The 25,380-nt window shown below is 40.1% G+C and overlaps 1 protein-coding gene across 1 annotated transcript in view; it reads left to right on the plus strand.

Moving 5' to 3' along the window:
• The window catches only part of POC5 (POC5 centriolar protein), a gene marked incomplete at both ends in the record, with an annotated part of 31,619 nt that extends 7,035 nt beyond the window's left edge, over positions 1 to 24,584 (plus strand). The window contains 9 exons of the mRNA XM_080638751.1: positions 7,421 to 7,617; positions 7,977 to 8,153; positions 10,791 to 10,895; positions 13,882 to 14,061; positions 15,225 to 15,387; positions 20,647 to 20,765; positions 21,630 to 21,743; positions 22,596 to 22,772; positions 24,435 to 24,584. Coding sequence (XP_080494877.1) covers positions 7,421 to 7,617; positions 7,977 to 8,153; positions 10,791 to 10,895; positions 13,882 to 14,061; positions 15,225 to 15,387; positions 20,647 to 20,765; positions 21,630 to 21,743; positions 22,596 to 22,772; positions 24,435 to 24,584 — 1,382 coding nt within the window. The remainder of the gene's footprint in view (positions 1 to 7,420; positions 7,618 to 7,976; positions 8,154 to 10,790; positions 10,896 to 13,881; positions 14,062 to 15,224; positions 15,388 to 20,646; positions 20,766 to 21,629; positions 21,744 to 22,595; positions 22,773 to 24,434) is intronic.
• Between the last annotated feature and the right edge of the window lie 796 nt (positions 24,585 to 25,380).

Below are 25,380 nucleotides of genomic sequence, written 5' to 3' on the forward strand. Positions count from 1 at the left end.
GTTCCATCCCCCCTGCCATGGCAGGGACACCTCACACTAAACCATGTCACCCAAGGCTCTGTCCAACCTGGCCTTTAACACTGCCAGGGATGGAGCATTCACAACTTCCTTGGCAGCCCATTCCAGTGCCTCACCACCCTTACAGTAAAGAACTTCCTCCTTATATCCAATCTAAACTTCCCCTGTTTAAGTTAACCCGTTACCCCTTGTGCCATCACTACAGTCTCTAATGAAGAGTCCCTCCCCAACATCCTTGTAGGCCCCCTTCAGATACTGGAAGGCTGCTATGAGGTCTCCACGCAGCCTCCTCTTCTCCAGGCTGAACAGCCCCAACTTTCTCAGCCTCTCTTCATACGGGAGGTGCTCCAGTCCCCTGATCATCCTCATGACCCTCCTCCGGACTTGTTCCAACAGTTCCATGTCCTTTTTATGTTGAGGACGCCAGAACTGTACACAATACTCTAAGTGAGATCTCACGAGAGCAGAGTAGAGGGGCAGGATCACCTCCTTTGACCTGCTGGTCATTCTCCTACTGATGCAGCCTAGGATATGGTTGGCTTTCTGGGCTTCAGCCAGCTCATGTTCAGTTTCCTAACAACCAACACCCCCAAATCCTTCTCTGCAGGGCGGCTCTGAATCTCTTCTCTGCCCAACCTGTAGCTGTGCCTGGGATTGCTCCGACCCAGGTGTAGGACCTTGCACTTGGCATGGTTAAATTTCATAAGGTTGGCATCGGCCCACTTCACAAGCATGTCAAAGTCCCCCTGGATGGCATCCCTTCCTTTCCAGCATATCAACTGAACCACACAGTGGTGTCATCAGCAAACTTGTTGAGGGCGCATTCAATCCCACTGTCCATGTCACCGACAAAGATGTTGAACAAGAACAAAAATGTTGAGCAAGAAACTAGAATAACTCACAAGTTCTGCAGTTCCTAACTTGCAACTCATAGCTCACACCTGTGTGAACACTGCCTGACTGGCAGAGAGAGTGCTTATCCTTACTTCTTCATCACAGTACAGGATACGCTGTATCATGGCAGGAAGCACAAAAGCCTCAGCAATCTGGCTGCTGTTGGATATGGTTCAAAAGCCTTTTGGGTAAACTGACGTATTTATGTCTTCCAGCTTAAAAGGTTAGTCTATGCTGTAAGTTAGTGGATTCTGAAGGAACTGCCAGGCAAGGTTGTGCAAGGTGTTATGGCAGCAGGAGAGAGCAAGCTGCAGGTGATAACGGCTGTGTAATGAACTTCCACCTTTCTGTCCTTCATATCCTGTCTACATGCTGCTCTTGCCTTGACCTGATGACACTACTTCCAGGATACACCAGGCCTTAGCATGTGTTAGCCAAAATCTGAGCAAGACTGGAGTGAACAGTCGCAACATGATAATCGTAATATCAGTTAGATCACTGTTACAGTCTCTTTACACTAGCCATCAAGACATGGAGTGTCTCCAGTTGCTGGGAAGGACTGTGTCGGTTTAAGTCAGCTCAAGCTTGTTGCTCTGTTGAAGATTCATTTTGCTGGTTACTCAGTTTTCATATGGTGTTGTATTGAGCCAACACTTCCTGCAACCTCCTTTGGCTAGCACAGGAATGAATTTGTACTTTGTTAACTAAGGCCACTTACACACCCTGTTGATCCGCTCAACTGCTACAGCATTTTATGAAAAACAAAGGCCACCTTCTGCCCGTTCCTGTGTTGAGAGAAGTTCAGTAAAGCTGTCATCACTTCCTGTATTCTTCTCTAGCTTCATTAACATCTCATCTCCTCTGAATCTTCTTCCGTTATAGTAATCTGTTGATCACTCACAGTAGGAGACTGTCAGGATTCAAATACACTTGCAAAACTCTTGAATTGCTAATCAGTTCGAGATCAGCTGCTGGAAGCATTTCTGAGCCTGAGAAGTTGTTCTTACACGGAGAGAAGAAAATTCCAAACACAGCAATGTAGAATTATATCTTATGGAGCAAATTCTAGTTCAGGTCTTTTCCCCAGTACTCCATCTGATTACAGTTTTGTCTCCCATTTTGAGTGGAGCATTGTTTTGCAAGGGAATATTTGTGACGTGTGATGCTGCTGTTCCTGACAAGATCAGAATCAAAATACTAGACTTGTGCTGGGGGTTTTTTGGTAGAGACTGTATTCTATTTTTTTTATCATACTTGTCTGAACAGAAGATCTTAGCCAGCACTGTCTTCTGTCTTTAATGCTGTGAGAACTCTTACTTTTCGTTGTTCTGGGGTTTTTTTTTGCTGGTGCCAAACATGTAACCTGTGAAATCTGTTCGTTTTTACTGCCTAAAGATGTGCAGCAGATCTCAGAGGGTGAATTTACATTCTATTGATTGCTTCTCTTGAAATATTGAATAGAGTTCTCTCTTAATATAAATGGTATTACCAGATAAGAATAGTAATTTGCAAGCTGTACTTAATTGTTCAGAGGCAAGGGAAAGAAATGCTTTTATACTTGATGGTGATTGAAATTTTACATTGAAGTTTTATGTATTGCTCATTACAAGGAACCGCGTATTCCTCTCAGTTATAGACACTCAGATGTTTACTATATTTGCAAACGGCAGCACCTTGCAAAATATGGTTTCTCTTTTATGTTCAAAACTTTGTAAAATGGTTAAAAACAGTAAAGAAGGTGCTCTTGATCTTCTTGGAGAATGAGACAAAAAGAATATTTACATGGCCCCACCATGCCTCTGTTAGCTATATAGTATAAATAAACTTCTGAAGTCCTGCCTCTTTATCAAAACATAGGTTTGCTGTTCAAAATGTCACTACGTCATGTCAGTCTAGGAAAGAGATGTCTTACATGTTGGTTAATATTCAAGGGTCACCAGCTACAAGCTCAGCAGTGTTGCGTCCTGACTAGAAGGAAGTGTGGCAGGAGGGCCAGGAGACCTCCATGGGTGGATAAGGAGCTGCTGAGGAAAGTTAGAGGGGGAAAAAAGGGGCTTATAAAAGATGGAAACAAGGACAGGCGGCCTGGGAAGAATACAGGGATGCTGTTTGATAAGCTAGGGGCCAGGTTAGGAAAGCTAAGGCCCTGTTAGAACTAAGCTTCGCTAAGGATATGAAAGAACAGGAAGGGATTCTATAGGTACATTGCTAATAAAAGACAGAGTAGGGACAATGTGAGCCCTCTGTGGAAGCTATCAGGAGAACTGGCTACCTTGGGTTTGGAGAAGGCTGAGGTTCTTAATGACTTCTTTTCCTTGGTCTTTGCTGGCAAATCCTCTGACCACACCACACAAGTCTTGGAAGGCAGACGCAGGGTCTGTAAGAATAAAGACCTTAGGCCCACTGTAGGTTCGAGAACATCTTAAGAACCTCAACGTTCACAAGTCCATGGGACCTGATAACCCATTCGTGGTTCCTGAAGGAGCTGGCAAATGAAGTTGCTAAGCCACTGGCCATCATATTTGAAAAATCATGGCAGTTAGGTGAAGTTCCCGACGACTGGAAAAAGGGAAATATAACCCCCATTTTCAAGAAGGGGAAAATGGATGGCCTGGGGAATTACAGACCAGTCAGTCTCACCTCTGTGCCTGGCAAACTCTTGGAGCAGATTCTCCTGGAAAGCATGCTCAGGCACATGAAAAACAATGAGGTGGTTGGTGACAGTCAGCATGGCTTCACTAAGGGGGAATCCTGCCTGTCCAATTTGGTGGTCTTCTATGATGGGGCTACAGAACTGATGGACAGAGGTAGAGCAGTTGACGTCACCTACCTGGACTTGTGCAAAGCGTTCAACACTGTCCTTCATGATACCCTTGTGTCTAAATTGGAGAGACATCAATTTGATGGGTGGACCACTGGGTGGATAAATAACTGGCTGGATGGCTGCATGCAAAGGGTTGTGGTCAATGGCTCAATGTCCGGCTGGAGACCAGTAATGAGTGGTGTCCCTCAGGGGTCTGGGTTGGGACCATTCTTGTTCAACATCTTTGTTGGTGACATGGACAGTGGGATTGAGTGCGCCCTCAGCAAGTTTGCCGATGACACCAAGCTGTGTGGTTCGGTTGATACGCTGGAGGGAAGGGATGCCATCCAGAGGGACCTTGACACACTTGTAAGGTGGGCTGATGCCAACCTTATGAAGTTTAACCATGCCAAGTGCAAGGTCCTACACCTGGGTCAGGGCAATCTCGGGCACAGCTACAGGTTGGGCAGAGAAGAGATTCAGAGCAGCCCTGCAGAGAAGGACTTGGGGGTGTTGGTTGATGCAAAAATGAACATGAGCCGACTGAATTGTGCACTTGCAGCCCAGAAAGCCAACTGTATCCTGGGCTGCATCAGTAGGAGCGTGACCAGTAGGTTAAAGGAGGTGATCCTGCCCCTCTACTCTGCTCTCGTGAGATCTCACTTAGAGTATTGTGTGCAGTTCTTGTGTCCTCAACATAAAAAGGACATGGAACTGTTGGAACAAGTCCGGAGGAGGGTCACGAGGATGATCAGGGGACTGGAGCACCTCCCGTATGAAGAGAGGCTGAGAAAGTTGGGGCTGTTCAGCCTGGAGAAGAGAAGGCTGCGTGGAGACCTCATAGCAGCCTTCCAGTATCTGAAGGGAGCCTATAAGGATGCTGGGGAGGGACTTTTCTTTAGGGGCTGTAGCAGCAGGACAAGGGGTAAAGGGTTCAAACTTAAAGAGGGGAAATATAGGTTGGATATGAGGAAGAAATTCTTTACTGAGAGGGTGATGAGGCACTGGAATGGGTTGCCCAGGGAAGCTGTGAATGCTCCATCCCTGGCAGTGTTGAAGGCCAGGTTGGACAGAGCCTTGGGTGACATGGTTTAGTGTGAGGTGTCCCTGCCCATGGCAGAGGTGTTAGAACTAGGTTGTCTTAAGGTCACAGTGGGAAGATTCCTTCTCTTCCTGCTACCAGTCTTCATTATTGATCTATTAAATTTATGAGAGCAATTTTTTTTTTTTAATTATGCATTTTAGCAAATTGCTGCCCTTGCTTAGGGCCACCAGTAGCAGATCATGTGTGAGAATAGTGTCAGAGCTTAGTTACTTAATGAAGCAGAAAATCTCAAATACTAGAGGAACAAAAAATTCCTCTAAAAAAACCCCAAACAAACAAATGCCCCCAACAATAGTACTGGGATAACAGACACTTGGAAAAAACAGGTAATTTCATTACCCCCATGATAAATACTGTCTAGAGATTTGCCAGAGTATATGCATGTGGGCATTATTCAATGAAGTATATTTTTATACTTGATCATATCCAAATGGTTCCATCTCCTTGGTACCTTAGGAAATTGTAACTGAATGTCATCATGTAATGCAGTAGAAGGAACAGAGGTGACAGAAGGAAAGCATTAGAAATAAGAATGAAGTTAATATATATACAACTAGAAAATTATGGCAATACTGGAAGGCCAAGATAAAGTATGTAAGATGATGATATAAATATGTAACAGGTACACTCGGTGGATTCAGTGAAGGATACATCCTGTGGTAAATGAGAAAAGTGGAAGCTGGGTTGGCATAATCTGTATTTAGGGAGGATTAAGGGGAAGGGAGCAGTGAATGTATAATAATATGATCTCAGACTGTGGCTGTTGTCAGTCTAATATCCTGGGTTTATTGATTACATTTTGTTCTGGTTTTTACGTTATGAATATCTTGCAAACTGTGTTCTGTAAGTTGGGTATATTTTAATCCAAACTAATATTAAAAGTTTAAAAATAAAACCAAACCTTCGTGCATTTCACAGCACCATCACAACTGAAGGAAGAGCACAGTGACACGCAGGAATGGGAACACGTGTTGAAGGACAGAACTGGGAGTATTTGACAGTAGTAACACTACCAAATGCTTTATATTAGGAAAGGACAGCCAGATTCATCATCACGGAAATTAGATGTATTTCAAGTAGCCTGGGTCATCTGTCTAGCATATCATATTTTTTTGAGATCCTTACTTGCAAAAAATATGCAATTTCTGCCATTAGCTAAGCAATGTTTCTCTCATTTGCAGGAGAAACAATAGCAAAAAGCTAGACCCTGATCGTAATATATCAGTGTGATTTGGGATAATCTTTTTATGGTCTTCTGCTGAGGTAATGTGGTAGGGTCTATAGAAATGGTGTGGTAGGTCAGACTTCTTTAGCTCAAGTGGTTTTTAATTTTATGTGTAGTTCTGTGTGACCTTGGAAGAAACACGAAAAAGCAGTTATAACTCTCTCTGCGTCACAGTTCTTCCTTTTTTCCTTTTTGTTTTGGAGGATGGATGTAATAGTTTCAATTCAGCCTACTTCATGGGGTAGGGACTATTAGTTAGACAGCTCTTTTCACTTCCTTTGAACAAGGAGACCTAACAGTGACAGTAACTGGGTGTCAACCATCAGGCTTGGCCTTGGATAAATTAGAAAATACTGCTTTGTGACAAACAATTAAGTCTTCATGCTTGTACCAAGAAATAGTACCCATCCACTATGAAACAGCTGTACAGACAGTATTTGTTTCCAGAAATTAAGGTTAACATGTTGTAGGTTTTCTCTCTCCACTTATGAAAGAAGAAGAGTATTCTTTTGAAGTTGTCCTGGTTGTTATTGATGCCAGGAATCTGGTAATCCCTTTCCTTTTCAATTTTTTTCATTCAACTGTCAATAATTTTTCTGCAATTAATAAATATGAAACAATATTTAATCTCTTCCATTTACTTAGATATTAATTTCTCTATTCTAAACTCTTTTTTTGTTTTTTTGTTTTTTTGTTTTTTTCCCCAATCACTTCGAACTCAAATACATGCTCATTTGCTCTTGGACATGAATTAATTTTTATTGCACCTGAAAGTGAGGCCTTATTGTGTAAGGCACTATATAAGTTCATAGTAGATATTTCTTTTCTCAAAGAGTTGGAAATCTAATTATATGAGCAAATTGAAGGCTGTAAGAAAATTGATGCAGGTACATACCAATATTGAATTATATCCACAGGTTGCATTGTGAATGCACAAAGGAAGGCTGCTGACCTCAGGAGTTTACAATCTCATAAAGCAAAATGGCCAAAGTTTTTCATTTTTTGACCCAGGATGTTAATCGATGAGAAGTCTTTCCTGAGAGAGATGCTTTTTATTTCTGGCAGTGCTAATATTTGGTACTTACTGTGATTATCCTCTTTAAAATGGAATCAGATTAGAAGATTCTGTTCCCTAGGGGAGTGGTAGTTTTGATTTGACTTAAGGTTGTGATGGGACTGGATTTAAATATACTTGTATCTTGGCAGCATATATTTGAATTAGGTTGTTGTTTTACATGGGAGTAGAGGTATCTGACGGCATAAATATTTTGGGGTTGTTTTGTTTTTCTTAATGCCTGGCTTCTGACTTCCATCCAGAATGCAGACAATGCAGCCTTTCCAGAGTATCAGTCCTTATTCTCTGTTTCATTTTTAGTCATAATATCAGTGGAGAAGCCTTCTGAGGCCAATATGGAACAAATTCACCCTGCTCTTTCGGAAGAGGCTTCTTTGCAAGGCTCCACGCACAGTCCAAGAGAAATCAATGAGACCTTAGTGACTGAATTAACTTTACCTGATGAAAAAGTAACTCAAATAGAAAACATACTTGATCTCTGGAGTGGAAGTCTTAAGGTATTTATTTCTTAAAAATCACATGCAGATGTTAATGTATTGTAAAACAAGTGAGACTGCAGGAAAAGTTGCAGTGTGATTGCACTAGGAAATGGTATTTTTCTTTGATTGTTGTGTATTGCATATAAGCACTAGAATATATTCTTTCAAGAGCTTTGGAATAACTTTCTCCTTTAGGAATGTTCAGTTATGTTCAATAGTTCACTATGTCTGGTAGTGTTTATAAACAGCCTGCCTAATGAAGGCATCATTGTAAATATCCATGTCTCCTTAATTGCTAAATGTTTTAAGTTTTTAAAGATTGGGGAGAAGGGAATAATTTTATTAATTATGCTACTGTCATTCCTTTAACTTTTCAGACAAATGTTCTGACTGAACTGAGAAAATGGAAGCTTAGTTTAATTGAACACCACAAGCTTAAAATGAGACAAGAAAAAGAGAAGCATGCTTCACATGTGAGACAATTGAGCAATGAGATGGCAAACCTGAAGGAGTTGCTGCGTACTTATGAAATCTCTATTGGCAGGAAAGATGAGGTAGTAATACAATTTCATAATTCAGTAGTTCCCCTATTTTTAAAAAGACACTGATGAATTTTGGGTCTATCTCTGAACAAAATTATTCTTGCAGCAAGTAACATAGAGAAGTAAATGTATAGCAGAATAAGAATCATTGTTGCTAATAATGTTGTCCATACTAACAGTGGAAACTTAAGATACATAAAAGATGTATATACATATTTTGTATTGTTTGCTTCTTAAATCTAGGGTCTGATGTTGTTCCTTATTTATTTCATGCTTAGATGAGCCCGTTAGCTCTTTTTAAAGGCTTTAAAATTCTTTAGTTTTTCAATTTTAGGGTTGGTTTTCTTGAATTTTAAATGGGCAGCAGTCTCTTAAGTGTTTAAAGACTCTGTGGTTTAGGATTGTTAGGAATTGTATACTTGTACAGATTCATAGGATTGTACACTTGGAGTCCTTGGGCTTTTCTGTTATCAGCAATATCAACAACTTCAAAATTAACTAGAATTGTGGAAATGGACATAAAATTTTGGCAGCCCTTCAATCACATAATATAATTGAACCTTCCTATTGCTATCTTGAATTTTTAACCTTGTACTTAAGAACACTTTTTAGAGTTAGTTTTTTTTTAATTTATGTTTACCTTTTTCTTATAAAAAATACATCAAAGGAATTAAAGTAAGGAGGAAGCTGATGTTCTGTGTCCATTTGGCAGTGTAATCTTAGACTAAGCAAATACAAATGTTGTAACATTACAAGAACAGGATGAGTATAGTATCGTTTAAGTACATATGTGCAGAACCATAGTTATTTCAATGTATACCATTGAAACATACCTGATTCTGTTGGATATCATTGTCACTCGTTTAATGCAGCATAATTCACGATGATACTTTGAAAGCAGTAATTTTTTTCTGCTACGCAAGAGATCAGTTCTTCAGCCAATAATATAGTTCAGTTTAAAAAAAAAAACCCAAACATATTCTCAATACAAAATTATTATTGCCATCACCTTATCAGTAAATGTCAGTGCTTCTATGTATCACACCATGTTTACCAAAACTTCTGTATTCTTACATGGGCATAAGCTGAATCCATCAGCCTCCCAAGTATTACGAATACTGTAGATTCTTGTTTTCACATTGTGAATCTCACAAGTGATTTCTAGTGGCAAAAATATACTAATCAAGGAACATGGATTTAGGCCAAGACTTCTAGTGGTATCAACAGGTATGCAGTGTCAAAAGTTAATGTTTTATGTTAATATATGACATATTTTCAAATGTAAGTAATTTATTATACTAATTAGCTTTCTGTTTTCCTAGTGATCTGTTGAAATGCAAATTTACTTTTAATTCCAGATAAATTCATTGTTACTTATATAGCTGAGACTTCAGTTATTCCCAAAATGCAAAATGTTAAAATTGGTCATTTTTAAGACGAGAAAAAACATTATACTAGGTATATTAACGTACAGTAATGTGAAGAATTCATTCTAGAAATCTAGAGATTAATCAGCTTTAAGTGTATCAAATTTATCTTCATTTGTTTCTGACTGATATTTTAGACACATTAATGAACCAAGCTTTTGCTAGTAATATTTCATTAAACAGTCTGACTGTATGAAATTCCGTACTGAAACAATATAGGAGTTCTGTACTGTTTGCTAGATAACTGTTGATTTAAGGGTAAATTTTATTTTAAGTATAATTCATTTCATTGATGTATGTTCAGTAATTGCATGTAACATATGCAATATAGCATATTAAGATATGTTATCAAATAGCATAGAATGTTGTTCTTCACAGTCTTAATGTGGTAGTTGAAATAACTTGATGTTATTCACTGGAGTCCCAAGATTATTCACTAATGCCCATTGGAGTTGCACAGATGTGACTTGATGGCAGAATCTAGTTTAAGTTAGGCAAAAATATAGAGAAATACTCAGTGGTTTGGTGTATCCCATTTGCATCATGACAGGCATAATTTGTAATCCGGGAACCTCAGCTGTTTCTGTGTGCTAATTAAAACATATTTAGAGATAGGTGGTAAAAGTCCCTAGTTGCATTGTCTGTCTGGTAGGCCATCTTGCCTCTCAAATGTTTTGATTGCTATAGGCCTATATGATATCTTTGATGTGAACTTTTAAAAAGAATAACAGTTCTTGATCAGATTTTTCTAGTTCTTGGCAGCTCCTTAGCTTGCTAAATCTGTTCAGAGCATTGAATAAGATTTCTGCAGATAAATAATTTTGTTACACTTCAGTTAATTAATAAAGCAGTAGACAAACTTTTAATATAAATGCCTGATGTATCAAAATTGTCTGTGAAATAAGTGATTTTTCTAACCTTATGCTACAGTAGCCTAATTATTAGAACATAGCACAGAAGCCTGCAGATGTAGGGTGAAATAACAATTTAGTTGAGCTTTTCTTAAAACTACACAGTGAAAGTGTTTAGGTGGTACAGGAATTTTACTTGTGATTTGAGCTCTTGATTATTGTTTCTTGCTCAGTTAGAGTAAGGGGAAGCTTGAGTAGAAAGCATCTGTTAAACACAAATGCTTTAAGTGAAAAGTAACTGGTGCATACAATATATTCTGTTTGACCATAAAAAGATCATAGCTATTGAAATAGTGTTAATGTTTTTGCAGGTGATTTCTAACTTGACCAAAGCATTAGAGAGGCAAAAGGAGAAAATAGAGTTGATGAGAAACTTTACACTGTGGCGGATTCAGCATATTAAAGCCAAGCAAGAGGTATGTGAGCAAAATAAAAATGCTATGAAAATTAAACCTCTGCACAAAAAAAGGATCAGAGTTGCTGCAGTTCCTGTTACAGTTTGAAAAAGTGATAGTGTTTATATTTTGGTGTGTTTGACAATGTCAGGTAACGATTTGAATACATCAATTCTAAAAAGACCAGTGCTGTCAGAATACTCTCTGGGATAAGGAAAGAAATCAAACCTGTACTTGTCTTACATTGCCCCAATTACTGTGATCACCTCACAGCAAATCACCGTAGTCTAGATTTTCAAGTTTGTGCCAAGGGAATCTCTATGTAAATTTCAAACTCATAGTATTTGGACAGTGATATGATACACTATCACATTTTTTGGAGAAGCCACTTTCACAATTAAAATTTCAGCTGCCCTCTTTTCTCACACTGTCAGAACTTGAAGTAGTTGAGAGCTAGTCAAACAAAATGTTGAGTGTTGTGTCATGCATCTAATGGTAAGCAGTCTACTACATGAAGTATGACAAAAAAGAAGGATCACATGTTCAGACTGCAAACCTTTCCCATTCCAGGTACAGATTCCTGGCTAGACTCAAGCTCACTGACGTTATACAAAACTCTACTGATCTGCAAAGAGGGATAGCCTTTTCTCTTTCCTTTCCATCTTGTAATTTACTCATAATTTTGCATCTAGTTTATACGCAGCTCTTTATATTTTTTTCTAATTGATTTTTGGAAAAATAATGCTGAAATACATTTTCTGGTGGCTATTTTGAAATAGAGGAAAACCAGAATTGTCTTATAAGGACTTTTTAAAACATCCTGAAGTCTGAACTTATTAAAAAGATCGGTGTTACCTGCTAACCATCTGCAGTCTTTGTGACTGCAGGTTATATAAGGTTCCTGCATTGAGTCAAGTTGTCCCACATTTGGATTTGGAGAAGGCTGAGGTTCTTAATGACTTCTTTGCCTCAGACTTCACTGGCAAATGCTCTGACCACACCACCCAGGACTTGAAAGGCAGACACAGGGTCTGTGAGAATAAAGACCTTAGGCCCCCTGTAGGTTCGAGAACATCTTAAGAACCTCAACGTTCACAAGTCCATGGGACCTGATAAAACCCATTCGTGGTTCCTGAAGGAGCTGGCAAATGAAGTTGCTAAGCCACTGGCCATCATATTTGAAAAATCATGGCAGTCAGGTGAAGTTCCCGACGACTGGAAAAAGGGAAATATAACCCCCATTTTCAAGAAGGGGAAAATGGATGACCCAGGGAATTACAGACCAGTCAGTCTCACCTCTGTGCCTGGCAAAATCTTGGAGCAGATTCTCCTGGAAGGCATGCTAAGGCACATGAAAAACAATGAGGTGGTTGGTGACAGCCAGCATGGCTTCACTAAGGGGAAATCCTGCCTGTCCAATTTGGTGGTCTTCTATGATGGGGCTACAGAACTGATGGACAGGGGCAGAGCAGTTGACATCATGTACCTGGACTTGTGCAAAGCGTTCAACACCATCCCACACGACATCCTTGTCTCTAAATTGGAGAGACATCAATTTGATAGATGGATAAATAACTGGCTGGATGGCTGCATGCAAAGAGTTGTGGTCAATGGCTCAATGTCCAGCTAGAGACCAGTAATGAGTGGTGTCCCTCAGGATCAGTGTTGGGCCCAGTCTCGTTCAACGTCTTTGTTGGTGACATGGACAGTGGGATTGAGTGCGCCCTCAGCAAGTTTGCCGATGACACCAAGCTGTGTGGTTCGGTTGATACGCTGGAGGGAAGGGATGCCATCCAGAGGGACCTCGACACGCTTGTGAGGTGGGCTGATGCCAACCTTATGAAGTTTAACCATGCCAAGTGCAAGGTCCTACACCTGGGTCAGAGCAATCCCAGGCACAGCTACAGATTGGGCAGAGAAGAGATTCCCAACACTAACTATTCTATGATTCTATGATTCAGAGCAGCCCTGCAGAGAAGGACTTGGGGGTGTTGGTCGATGAGAAACTTAACATGAGGTGGCTGCACTGTGCGCTCGCAGCCCAGAAAGCCAACTGTATCCTGGACTGCATCAAAAGGAGAATGACCAGCAGGTTGAAGGAAGTGATCCTGCCCCTCTACTCTGCTCTCATGAGACCTCACTTGGAGGATTGTGTGCAGTTCTGGCGTCCTCAACATAAAAAGGACATGGAAGTGTTGGAACAAGTCCAGAGGAGGGCCACGAGGATGATGAGGGACTGGAGCACCTCCCATATGAAGAGAGGCTGAGAAAGTTGGGGCTGTTCAGCCTGGAGAAGAGAAAGCTGCGTGGAGACCTCAAAGCAGCCTTCCAGTATCTGAAGGGAGCCTATAATGATGCTGGGGAGGGACTATTCATCAGGGACTGTAGTGACAGGACAAGGGGTAACGGGTTCAAACTTAAACAGGGGAAGTTTAGATTGGATCTAAGGAAGAAATTCTTTACTGTAAGGGTGGTGAGGCACTGGAATGGGTTGCCCAGGGAAGTTGTGAATGCTCCGTCCCTGGCAGTGTTCAAGGTCAGGTTGGACAGAGCCTTGGGTGACATGGTTTAGTGTGAGCTGTCCCTGCCCATGGCAGGGGAGTTAGAACTAGATGATCTTAAGGTCCTTTCCAACCGTAACCATTCTATGATTCTATGATTCTACATACCGTGTACATGGCTTCACATATGCATGGTTACATCATATATGTGAGGTTGTTGATTAAGCATCATTAAGCTAAGGGTAAAAACACTGTTCTGTAAAATCTGTATGTTCTCAAGTTTGGTTTCTTATACTGGGGATAGTAACGCTTCGGTGCAGGAAGAAATATTGAGCTGCTGATGCTATTTTTTCTTGCCACTCTGCTGCAGCACATGTAACTCTGCTTAGGTGTTCCTACTGTAGGCTGTGTAATAAATTATAAAACAATCATCCACAGTCTTTTGGGTACTTAAATTTTTAGTAAACATGAACTTGTATATGATGTGGTTGTATTTGTTTCCTAAGGAATATGCAAACAGAATAGCAGACAAACAATTCCGGACAGCTTTGATGAAGAAAGTATGGACAGCATGGCGCTCTCATAGTGAGGAAAAATGGAAAGAAAAAGTAGCAAAAGCCTGTCAGTTAAGGGCGGAAGATGTCTGTGTTCAGCTCACCAATGATTACGAAGCCAAAATTGCAGAGGTAATATCGGGAGGGGGGGTTTCATTCTTTCTCTCCTTCACTCCCCTGTCTCCCATCCATCCAAAGTATCTCTTTCTCAGCAAACTTGAAAAACATGAGGAGTATCCAGCAGAACAGAGCTCCCAAGTACCCAAGAACATCTGAGATCGAAGATCTCCATTATGATTTCTGGATGTGACTAGGTTGGGGTTTTTTTGGTTTGGTTTGCCTTTTTTTCCCCCTTGCGTCTGGTATAAAATGTTGATTATTTGCACTCACAGGTGAAGTAAATTGGTTTCTTTCTGAAATGAGATAAATCTCTATCTGCCTGTCAGTAAGGATGGTATTTTGTTTTCTAAAAGCACACTTAATATTGGCTGTGTGTTTATAGAGGTCTTACTGAAGAAGACAATGGAAGTAGAAGACCATTTACTATGAATGATCATGATGAGTACAGTGGGGTTTTTTTCTTACAATAACTACTCTGTTAAAGGCTGAACCTAAGTTTGCTTTTACCTTCAACTTGCCAGTTAAGCTTGTTAAATAATTTTCAGTGCTTAACGTGAAGTTATCAACATGTGCATTGATGCACAGTAAGTAAATGAAGTTTTAAAAGATATGCTTTAAATGCTTTGTGTTTTAACAAGTAATTAAACCTGGAATTTTAAGGACAGGCTTACAAATGTGGCTTACCAGCACAAAACCAGTAAGTAGTGAGTTACAAAGGTGACTTGGTCTGTCTTTTCTCAGTGTTTTTAGGATTGGTATTTTTTTCTTTTTACAGTATCTAGAAGAGAGAGATTGTTGATGATTATCCTTACAAATGCTTTAAATAGTTTTCTAAGAACACTTACACTTCTCTTGAGTAAACCCATGTTCTTGCAGAAATCTAGCTTGTGTCAGATGCCTAACTTCTAAACTTGCAAGACAAATTTCTGCTTAGCTGGTTAGGCAGGATCTGACAGTTATTTTGAATGCACTTTTGTTCTTGGTGTTCTCTAGTAAAATAATGTGCTGTAGTATAAAGAAATGACAAGTACCTCTTCATTTCTGGTGAAACAGATTTTGAAGTCAAATGCATATCTTTGGAAGTGTAGTAAGTGACTTTTAAAGCTACTTAAGGAATATTCATGTAGTTTGCATTCAGAACTATGAGACAGCTGTGTCCTTACTCTCTTTTGTAGCTAACTGCTACTTTGGAGCAAACAAAAGCTGAGGTTCTGCGTCTGCACAGTGAAAGAGAAGAGTATGAAGCAACAATGAAGAAAGCCTTTATGCGTGGTGTATGTGCTTTGAATCTGGAAGCAATGACCATGTTCCAGGGCAAGGATAGTAGGACGGACCCTGGTCAGTATAAAAAGCTGCTCTAATCTGGTAGCGAGTGTGGAGTTTATTGGGTTCACTTGTTTGGGGGGTTTTGTTTGTTTTAAAGGATTCTCTTCTCTCTCTGGTTTTTTTTTGGAGTTTGGGGGTTTTTTTCTGGGGTTTTTTTTTGGAGTTTGTTTTTTATTTGAGGACATACAGCAATACAAAGATTATCAAACTTACTGGTTTAGAAAGTCCTGTTGAATATGTTGAGAGATACTTGATGCTGAACTTTGTACCGCTGTAGTTGAAAGGTGGAACACATTCTGTTCATCTTCATCTTGCTTAGAGGGTGATAACCTGTGACTGCAGTAAGAACAAGAAGACAGGGATGGCAAACATCTTAAAATACTGTGGAAGACTACCCAGAATTCTGTCAGCACCTGGGTTATGGAGTGGTGAGAGGGAAACCCTGGAAAACCCTCCTCTGTTCTCTGGAATCTCAATGTGCAATTAATCTGCTTTTCCCAGACAGCTCTCCCTTCTTTCTTAATCTTGTCATATAATGCAAAAAGGGCAAGTAAATTTCCCAGGTTCTGTGTTTAGCTAGAGTTCTGTGCCAGAACAGGAAACACCAGTCTAATTATATCACAACACACTCATAAAACTTGTGCAGCCACCCAGGAAAGAGTTGCATGCTGTTACTGATGTGATGGAATCACCCCCTTAGAGTGAGACGGTCTGTATCAGCAGGAGCATAATCATGCTGGTGCAGCAGTCTACACTGAAATGAAAATAACTGTGCCAGCAGGAGTGTCACAGCTGTACTTGTGGCTTAACAACCCACTGTACTGGCAGCAGTTGTTAATGGCCTTAGACAAGAAACTTAAGTTGCTAAACTTAACAATCTTATACCAGAAGTTTCTAAACTACTTCAGAAAAATTCCTCACTAAAAGCATAGATATGAAGAGGAAATAAAAACCTGAAGAAGGCTTTTTTAGAGAATACTTACCTGAGCAGCTGTCTTGAGCCTGTGAAATATACGCAGTATTTGTGCAGTTGCTTGGGAAACTAGAATATGACATGGGCTAAGTGCAGTAGCTGTGTGCTAGTGAAAACAAAGGATCAGTATTTGGGGAAGGTCAAGAATGAATGATTTCTTGAAGATACTGAGTTTGGGAATAAAGTTACAGGGCATTGTGCAAGTACTTTATTTTTTACTATTTTATAAAGTAAACTACTTTCTCTAGAAGATCTAGCATATATTTCTTTGTTTATTGTTTTCTAAAACCATGCAACAAACAGTGGTCTCCCTAATAATGACGGGTGACTGAGTAGTAGAAATAGGAAAGCATTGTTTCTGTAAACCTGTGAAGAAGAGGGTAAGTAGGAGGGAAATTAAGAGAACTGAACTTTAAAGCTGCCACAACTAACCCCAGGGGTTCATGGGCCGAACCACTTGAGCTATGAAGCAGGAGCTGATATGCTACACAGGCAAATGCCTGGAGATTTTGCTGTACTGGACAACACTGAGGTGCCTATACCTAACTTTCTGGGTGTGCAGCATCATGCTCTTTAATTCCCTGTGGTCAGTGTTAGTCTTCCTCAAGCTTCATAGCATCTCACGGTCTCTGTTGTCTTGTCACGGACCTCTTTTGTGGGCCGTCTTCTTCCACTGCCTCTCATACCACCTTCTCCCCTGCTCCAGACACACTACCTTTATTGCTACAGCCAGATGGTGGATTCAATGAGGTTAGTTAAATAATTATTTACTATGGTTGTACAACCATTTATTTTCAGTCTTCCTTAGGTATAGCAGAACAGTGATCAGGACATCAGGGGACTTAAAACATCAGATTAGATGATTATTGTGATTTGTTCTAGTCTTGTAATCTGTGGACATTAAAACTTCCATGTGTCAGAGTTACTGATTATATATGGAAATGAACACTGCAATGCCACCTACTGTCACTGGAAAAAAAAGCAGATTTTGATCCTTTTACTTGTTTATTATTAGTAGTTTATTAATGTGTACATTTAATATACATGCATGTCCTGGGTTCAGCAGCAGCAGTCAGTTTTTCTCCTTCTTAGTAGCTGGTGCAGCGCTGTGGTTTTGACTTTCAGCCTGGAAATAATACTGATAAAGCCGATGTTTTCAGTTGTGGGTCAGAATGTTTACCCTGACCAAGGACTTTGTGAGTCTCATGCTCTGCCAGGGAGGAGGAGAAGCCAGGAGGAAGCAGGGACAGGACACGTGACCCAAACTAGCCAAAGAGGTATTCCATACCACAGCACGTCATGCCGGGGGATGTAACTGGGAGCTACCCGGAAGGGCACACTCTCTTTTCTGTCGGGCTCTTTTCCGGCGGGCGGTATCGTATTCTCTTCCCTTGTTATTTCTCTTATCATTATTATTATTGGTGGTAGCAGTAGTGATTTGTGTTATACCTTAGTTACTGGACTGTTCTTATCTCAACCCGTGGGAGTTACATTCTTTCGATTCTCCTCCCCATCCCTTGGGGGGGGAGTAGAAACTGCGTGGCTGACTTGCCGACTGGCTTAAACCACGACAGTGCAATGTACAAAATGGATGACCCGGGGAATTACAGACCAGTCGGTCTCACCTCTGTGCCTAGCAAAATCGTGAAGCAGATTCTCCTGGAAGGCATGCCAAGGCACATGAAAAACAACAAGGTGGTTGGTGACAGCCAGCATGGCTTCACTAAGGGGAAATCCTGCCTGACCAATTTGGTGGTCTTTTATGATGGGGCTATGGAACTGATGGACAGGGTCATCAGTTGATGTCATCTACCTGGACTTGTGTTAAGAGTTCAAGACTGTCCCACATGACATACTTGTCTCTGAATTGGAGAGAAATCAATTTGATAGGTGGACCACTCGGTGGATGAAGAACTGGCTGGATGGCCACTCACAAAGAGTTGTGGTCAATGGCTCGATGTCCGGCTGGAGACCAGTAATGAGTGGTGTCCCTCAGGGATCAATGTTGGGACCGGTCTTGTTCAACATCTTTGCTGATGACATGGACAGTGGGATTGAGTGCGCCCTCACCAAGCTGTGTGGTTCGGTTGATACGCTGGAGGGAAGGGATGCCATCCAGAGGGACCTTGACACGCTTGTGAGGTGGGCTGATGCCAGCCTTATGAATTTAACCATGCCAAGTGCAAGGTCCTACACCTGGGTTGGAGCAATCCCAGGCACAGCTACAGGTTGGGCAGAGAAGAGATTCAGAGCAGCCCTGCAGAGAAGGACTTGGGGGTGTTGGTCGATGAGAAAATGAACATGAGCCGGCTGCAGTGTGCGCTCGCAGCCCAGAAAGCCAACCGTGTCCTGGGCTGCATCAAAAGGAGCATGACCAGTAGGTTAAAGGAGGTGATCCTGCCCCTCTACTCTGCTCTTGTGAGACCTCACTTGGAGTATTGTGTGCAGTTCTGGTGTCCTCAACATAAAAAGGACATGGAACTGCTGGAACAAGTCCAGAGGAGGGCCATGAGGATGATCAGGGGACTGGAGCACCTCCTGTGTGAAGATAGGCTGAGAAAGTTGGGGCTGTTCAGCCTGGAGAAGAGAAGGCTGCGTGGAGACCTCATAGCAGCCTTCCAGTATCTGAAGGGAGCCTATAATGATGCTGGGAAGGGACTCTTTTTTCATTAGGGACTGTAGTGATAGGACAAGGAAGGGGTAATGGGTTAAAACTTAAAGAGGGGAAGTTTAGATTGGATATAAGGAGGAAGTTCTTTACTGTAAGGCTGGTGAGGCACTGGAATGGGTTGCCCAGGGAAGTTGTGAATGCTCCATCCTTGGCGGTGTTCAAGGTCAGGTTGGACAAAGCTTTGGGTGACATGGTTTAGTGTGGGGTGTCCCTGCCCATGGCAGGGGGGTTGGAACTAGATGATCTTAAGGTCCTTTCCAGCCCTAACTATTCTATGATTCTATAACATACCTATTATATACATTATAGTGTAGATTATTGATATTGTACAGGTATTACGACTTTAATGGGTCCATAACATTTGGAGTCAACGTTGATGATCTAAAATCTATCTGGCTGATATACTGACAGATTACTTAAATTTTTAAAAATTACTATTATAGTAAGATTATTTTTAATCTCTTTGTGTCTTTAAAGGAACACTGAACCTGCAAGAAATGCTAATTTTTCTTTAAAAAACTGACACTGCATTTTTAAGTAACATAGATTATATCTGATTGGTCCGTAACGATGCATTGGTTCTGTCTATGCATAAGCTTAAAGTGAGTGTACATACATATGTACGTACAAAATGTGTATTCTGTCATACTTTCACTCTTTAAATCCTTGAGTACCAATTTGAATCTTCCTTACATTTTTCCTGCTCACTTCAAGAGAACTGAAAACCACAACTACCACATGGTGTCACTCAAGTCCCTGAAATGAGCAAAGTTTACTTGGCCTGAAACTGGAAATAGCATCATCTGCGTAAGAAATTTGAGAGTAAATAAGAATACCTCTCTTGGCTTCCTTTAAGGAAGTTTGCATTCTAAAGGAAAAGATTGAAACTGCTTGGAAAAGATACAGGGCTTAGGTCTACAGATCTGACCTCCCCAGGATGCCTGCATTGCAAGACAAAAGAATCCTGGATGGATTTTACACCAGCACAGGTTTACCCAGCTGCTGGGGGAAGATGAGAGCTAAAGGGCACTCATAGGTGGTCCCAGCCCTACAGACAGGATGTGCCCAGTGTCCAGCCGTATATATGGAAATGAGATGCTGCTAAGCATGGGTTTTGGCCCCTTGAAATGGCAGTACAGTCTCAGGAAAGTTATAATAACACTTTATTTTACTTATAGTGATCCCCCTTAAGGATGTTGTGCCCTCACAGAAGTCTGGTGTGGCCTTTCTGTGGTTTGCTATTTTCTACCTGAACTGGGTTTAGACTTTTAATATAAGAGCAGCTCTTGCACACTGAATTTAATATTGGCAGGCAGTACGGAGAAACTCAGTTCTTTGCACTACAAGTATGTGACGTGTCACAGGGATGTTGAGGCATAACACAGAAACAAGCCCCTTGAAAAATACTACTTTCAAGCATCTGAAAAAGGTCAAATATAGGAATGTTGATATATTTTTATGCACACACCCCCTGTCCAAATGAACAGGCTGATCCTTTTAATTAGATTGTACAGAAGTCCCAAAGAATATTAGAATTTTACTCTGACTTGACCTCTTCCCTTCCCCTCCCCTCTTATGGTTTGCTAGATTATGTGCTGATCCCATTACTTTGTGTTTCTAATAACAGACGTAGGAAGTAGGAGAAATGATAACGGTACCATTGTTACAGGAAGAATACCTGCTTCACAATATAATCTGCCCTCACCACCACCTCCACCAGCAAATACTCTTCAGATGGAAGACATGGTAAGTGTGTAGCTGGAACAGAACTATATTTGCTAGTGACAAAAGCAAACTTCTTCAGTTGGAACATTGTGAATAGGAGCCCAGGAATGCAAGGAATTTGAAAACAGTCTAAGTGTAAAAAGAAATCTATGAGTATGTTCAGACTGCGTTGTATAAATTAAGTGATTGGGGCACAGCTGCTGTCGTTTGCTATACTTTCATGAAGCTCTGCTTTTTGTTTTATTGAAAATTTGTAAAACTAATGAAGACAAGGTCACTATAATAAGTAGAATTTGCCCCTTGAAGTTCTTTCTTGAAAAAAGATGTTGAAAGTTTTGGTTGGGGTTTTTTTGGTGTGTTGTGTTGTGGGTTGTTTTCTTTAAAAAAAAAAAAAAAAAAGAAAAAAAAGAAAAAAGAGCTTAATATAATAACCTGAAAAGAAGAAAAACTGGCTGACTTGAAGCTTCATTTTAAGTGTAACATATATAGGCACCTAGAGAACTCAGCTTATTGTCCTGTCATGTCAGCTTAACAAGATCATTACCCAGTAGCTTGGATGTTTTAGACCTGCCCTGTAGTCATCCTGAAGATATTGCCACCCTAAAACAATTTCAGACTAGAATACAGGTTAGAGCAGAGAAGATGTGCTTGCCTCTTTCCTGGTTTTTATTTCTAGTAGTATCAAATGTTATTCACACTGTTCCCACTTTTTTCAGACAAGTATTTTTAAATTAACTAGAAACCGGTGAAACTAGAGAAAATATCTGCAAAGAACTTAGATTTAGAAGAGTAATTGGAATAGTCAAAAACTGACCGTCTAAAGAGTAAAATTATATTTTGTAGGAAGTTGTACTTATTCTTTGTAAACTCTGGCTTCATTCACAGTTTTCTGCCCACATGGGTCATGCAAGCACTTCTCAGACAAGGCTGGATTCTGATTCTCCAGTAATCGTCACTAGCACAGCTGCAGGGTCTGGTGTGGCATCAACTCAAAAACTGGTAACATGCTAAAATTAACTTTTTGGGTTTTAAGGCATAATTATAGCAGATACTAGTTTGGGTATCATTATTCACATTTTTCAGAGCAATGCAAGTATGTAGTCGAGGAAACTGCATATGTAGTTGGGTTTACATAGCTGCGTGAAGACACTACCTTGCAAATATTCGTTGGTGTTACAGAAACCCGTTTATGTTAGGAGCAATTCTAAATGATTTTTGCAGTGGGGAGGGGAGGTGTGCATGCACACTTACATATAGCACAACAAGAACAATTAGTGCTTCACTTGATACCATTTTATTACAGAAAAAGTATGCTTTGCTTTAGTACCGTGCTCTTTGGAATATCTCTTCTCGTTCCCTGTTCCATATTTGTTGCTGAACTGTCTTTACTTTCTCCATTGTCTTCTGCATTGCCCTCGTTTCTTTTTCCCGTTTGATACACTTTGCTACATGCTGTCAGAGAAAGATGCAGCATTTTACTGCTTGGAAGCTTTTTTGTGTCTGCTATGTCACTGCTAGAAAGTCTGTCCAGGATGATGGAAGTGCCTGCAGCTGTCATTTGAGTATGCAGCCAGTGAGCAAACCTAAATTATCCATACTGTTTGAGTTTTGTCAAATTAGCCTCACTTGCCTCAGGACAGCTTAAAACGCTATCTCATACTTAAGGTGGAAAAAGATGGAATAAACCAGGTTGTGACTAGATGGAGCAAATTCAGTGCTGCATAACATAACTGAATTACTTGCAACTTCCTATGTTCTGTTTAGGCATGTAACTGATAAAACTAAGCAGACATATTAGAGCATTGCAAATATGTTTAGATTTTTACCAACCAATACTTCATTTCTTTCTAGCCCTTAGCAAAAGTAATAACATCTGCTCAACAGAAAGCAGGAAGAACAATCACTGCTCGAATCATGGGTCGAGCTGATATGGGACAGAAAGCCAGAATCTGTGGTAGTTTAGCAGTGATGGGAGTTGCTCCACCCATTAGTTCAGTCATCGTTGAAAAACATCACCCAGTCACTCAGGTAAGTCAGAATTATGCTTGTTACAGCGTTCTTAATACCTCATATCTGGTAGTTTAAAGAAAAATGACCATTGTAAAGTCATCTTAGACAAAGCTTAGACTGGAGGCCTGTTCAAAATAGCAAACAGTACTATCTTTGGTCTGGGTAGAAGGCACAGGTGAATAGAGGAAGTCAATATTGCCATTTTAATGTATTTGTTTTGTTTCTATAGTAGTTATTTCACAGTAGCAGCATTGGCTGTCTCTTTCTTTCCTGGCTCTTCCATGAGTCTTCCTCTATGTAAAAGCGGTCAGTCGGTACAGCAGTGTTTGGTGTCATCACCATGCAACCACAGTTTAAAGACAAGCTTTGTGGTATATGGCAGGAAGAGTGACTGAACCAGAGGTGGCAGAGATACAGATTAGCCTGATAGGCTATAGATCAGGCTAAATGTATTGCGAGAGGGGGATGTAAACCCATTGTCCAGAGGCAATCAGATTCATCAAGCCTGCTGCTTGTTGTGTTTTGAGTCCTACTCTGCCTAGTTATCCTGAAGAAAACACTGAAATAAGTGCATTAATAGGATATGAAATCAGCATACAAGAAGATTGTAAACAGTGGCCTGTATGGCCTGGCAATCACTACACTTTTATACCAATCTAAGCAGAAAATGTTTTCAACTGGAGGTGTATGAAACAGTTGATTGTTTTTTATATATTTTAACCTGTAAAGTAGGATCTTTGTTTTCTGTGTGTTATCTGAAAGTCCAGTTTCTCTTCAGCAATACTGCCAGAAGAAGCAGATTTACATCAGGTCCCTTAATTTGAGCTGGAGTCACTGGTAACTGTGGGAGGAATATTCTATTTTCACTCATTTCCTTCAGTGAATCAGAGCCCTGTAACAGGCTGCACATAGTTTTCAAGAATTTGGCTCCTAAGCAGAAATTCATATTTAAATTCTATGCCTTTAGGGGTTAGAGGTTTAGTGTGAGAGTTCTTTCACTAGGAACAATTTCTGAATTCAACCTGTGTGACTAGTGTGACAAGTGAAGTACCTGAACTGCTGTACCCAAAACTGACTTCTAAAAATGTAACAAATGTGACAGTCCCGGAGAGATATTCCATATGCTCTTTCTGCAAAGAAATGCCTAAGCGGAGGTCAATCAGATTGAAGTGTTTCTCTTGAATTATTTTGACAAGGGGAGAGAGTTTACCTTGATTAAAAGCAGAATTACTACTGTTTATTGCAGTAAGGTAGTTAGTTTTTTGGAGGGAGAAAATTAATTGTTAAATAAGTGCAAACCTTTTCCTTTCAGAGACCAGAGACCTTTCAGAGACTTCCTCATAGCAAATACTGAACTTCAAAAGGAAAGTTGACATAATTAAATTAGCACTCCAGAGGAAAATTCTGAACAATTTGGTAAAAAAACAGACCAATCAACTTTGAAATAAGTTTGAAGTGATAGAAGCTCAGATGCTTAGTTAACTGGATGTTTAGCATTTTATTAGCATTTTATATTCTAAAAAGTATATTACAGATGAGGAAGAAAAAGATTACTCATTAAGTGTATTTCAGTTTGCTGGGTTGCCAATCTTTCTGTTTGAACTACACCTCAGTTAGAGCTATTATAAGGTGGAATTCTTTGTACTGTTAAATGTTTTGATGTATGTGATTACTTTTCAGCAAACCATATCTCAAGCCACTGCTGCTAAATATCCTCGAACTGTGCTCCATTCTTCTGGTTCAACCACTGTGATACCTGTGGGACAAGTTGGGCGAGTGCTTCAGGGCCAAACTCATACCAGTGTGCAGTCAATAAAAGTTGTTGACTGAGTAACTTTCTCACTGGTGGGGGTTTTTATCAAGGTACAATTTAAACCTTTTTCCAGTCTTTTCAGATTTGATGTATCAAGGCCTAAAATACGCATCATGTTTTTATCCTTTTCTAAAAAATATCTTTTAAAGTAAAAGTGCTTTTATCGTAAACATCTGGAGGGGATAAAAAGAACTTGAAATGTTGTTCTACCTCCTAACTATTTGAGAACTTATTTTATTAAGATAAACAGTTTCTATTTAAGGTATCTTTTGCACACGTTTAAATAAAGGGTAAATGCATTTTTTTTTGTCTGAATCTCTTTGTTCAGTCCCAGTGTTATATACTAACATATATTTTGAAGTGAAAATTAAATTTATTTTTGTTACATATGCTTCTTTTAGTTGCCAATGCAACTAAGTGTAGTTGAAGTACTTTTTAATTATATCCTACAACAGCATACTTAAATGAAGGTGATATACTTCATATCCAGGGTGCGACTTAGGCCAGGTGAGGTACCAAGTCCATCAGACTGACAAACATTCTCATTTTCCAAGCTAATGTGTCAGAACTTGATGCACGCCTGTCAGGATCTAGGAATTTGTGATCTGAGATCTCTAATACTGGTCTGTTCTTCATATTCCTGTGATGCTCTGCAGCCACATCGAAACAGGCTGCACACAAGAGGGCAGTTAGGCGTAACATTTCAGTCTAAGACACAAATCATGATCTTTTTAGTACAAACAGTAAGATTCAGTACAAAATATTGCTAGCTATATACACACAGACAAGGCAATTCAGTTTTTCCATTATGTG

This window comes from Psittacula echo, assembly GCF_963264785.1.
Source record: "Psittacula echo genome assembly, chromosome: Z".
Taxonomy (NCBI): Eukaryota; Metazoa; Chordata; class Aves; order Psittaciformes; family Psittacidae; genus Psittacula; species Psittacula echo.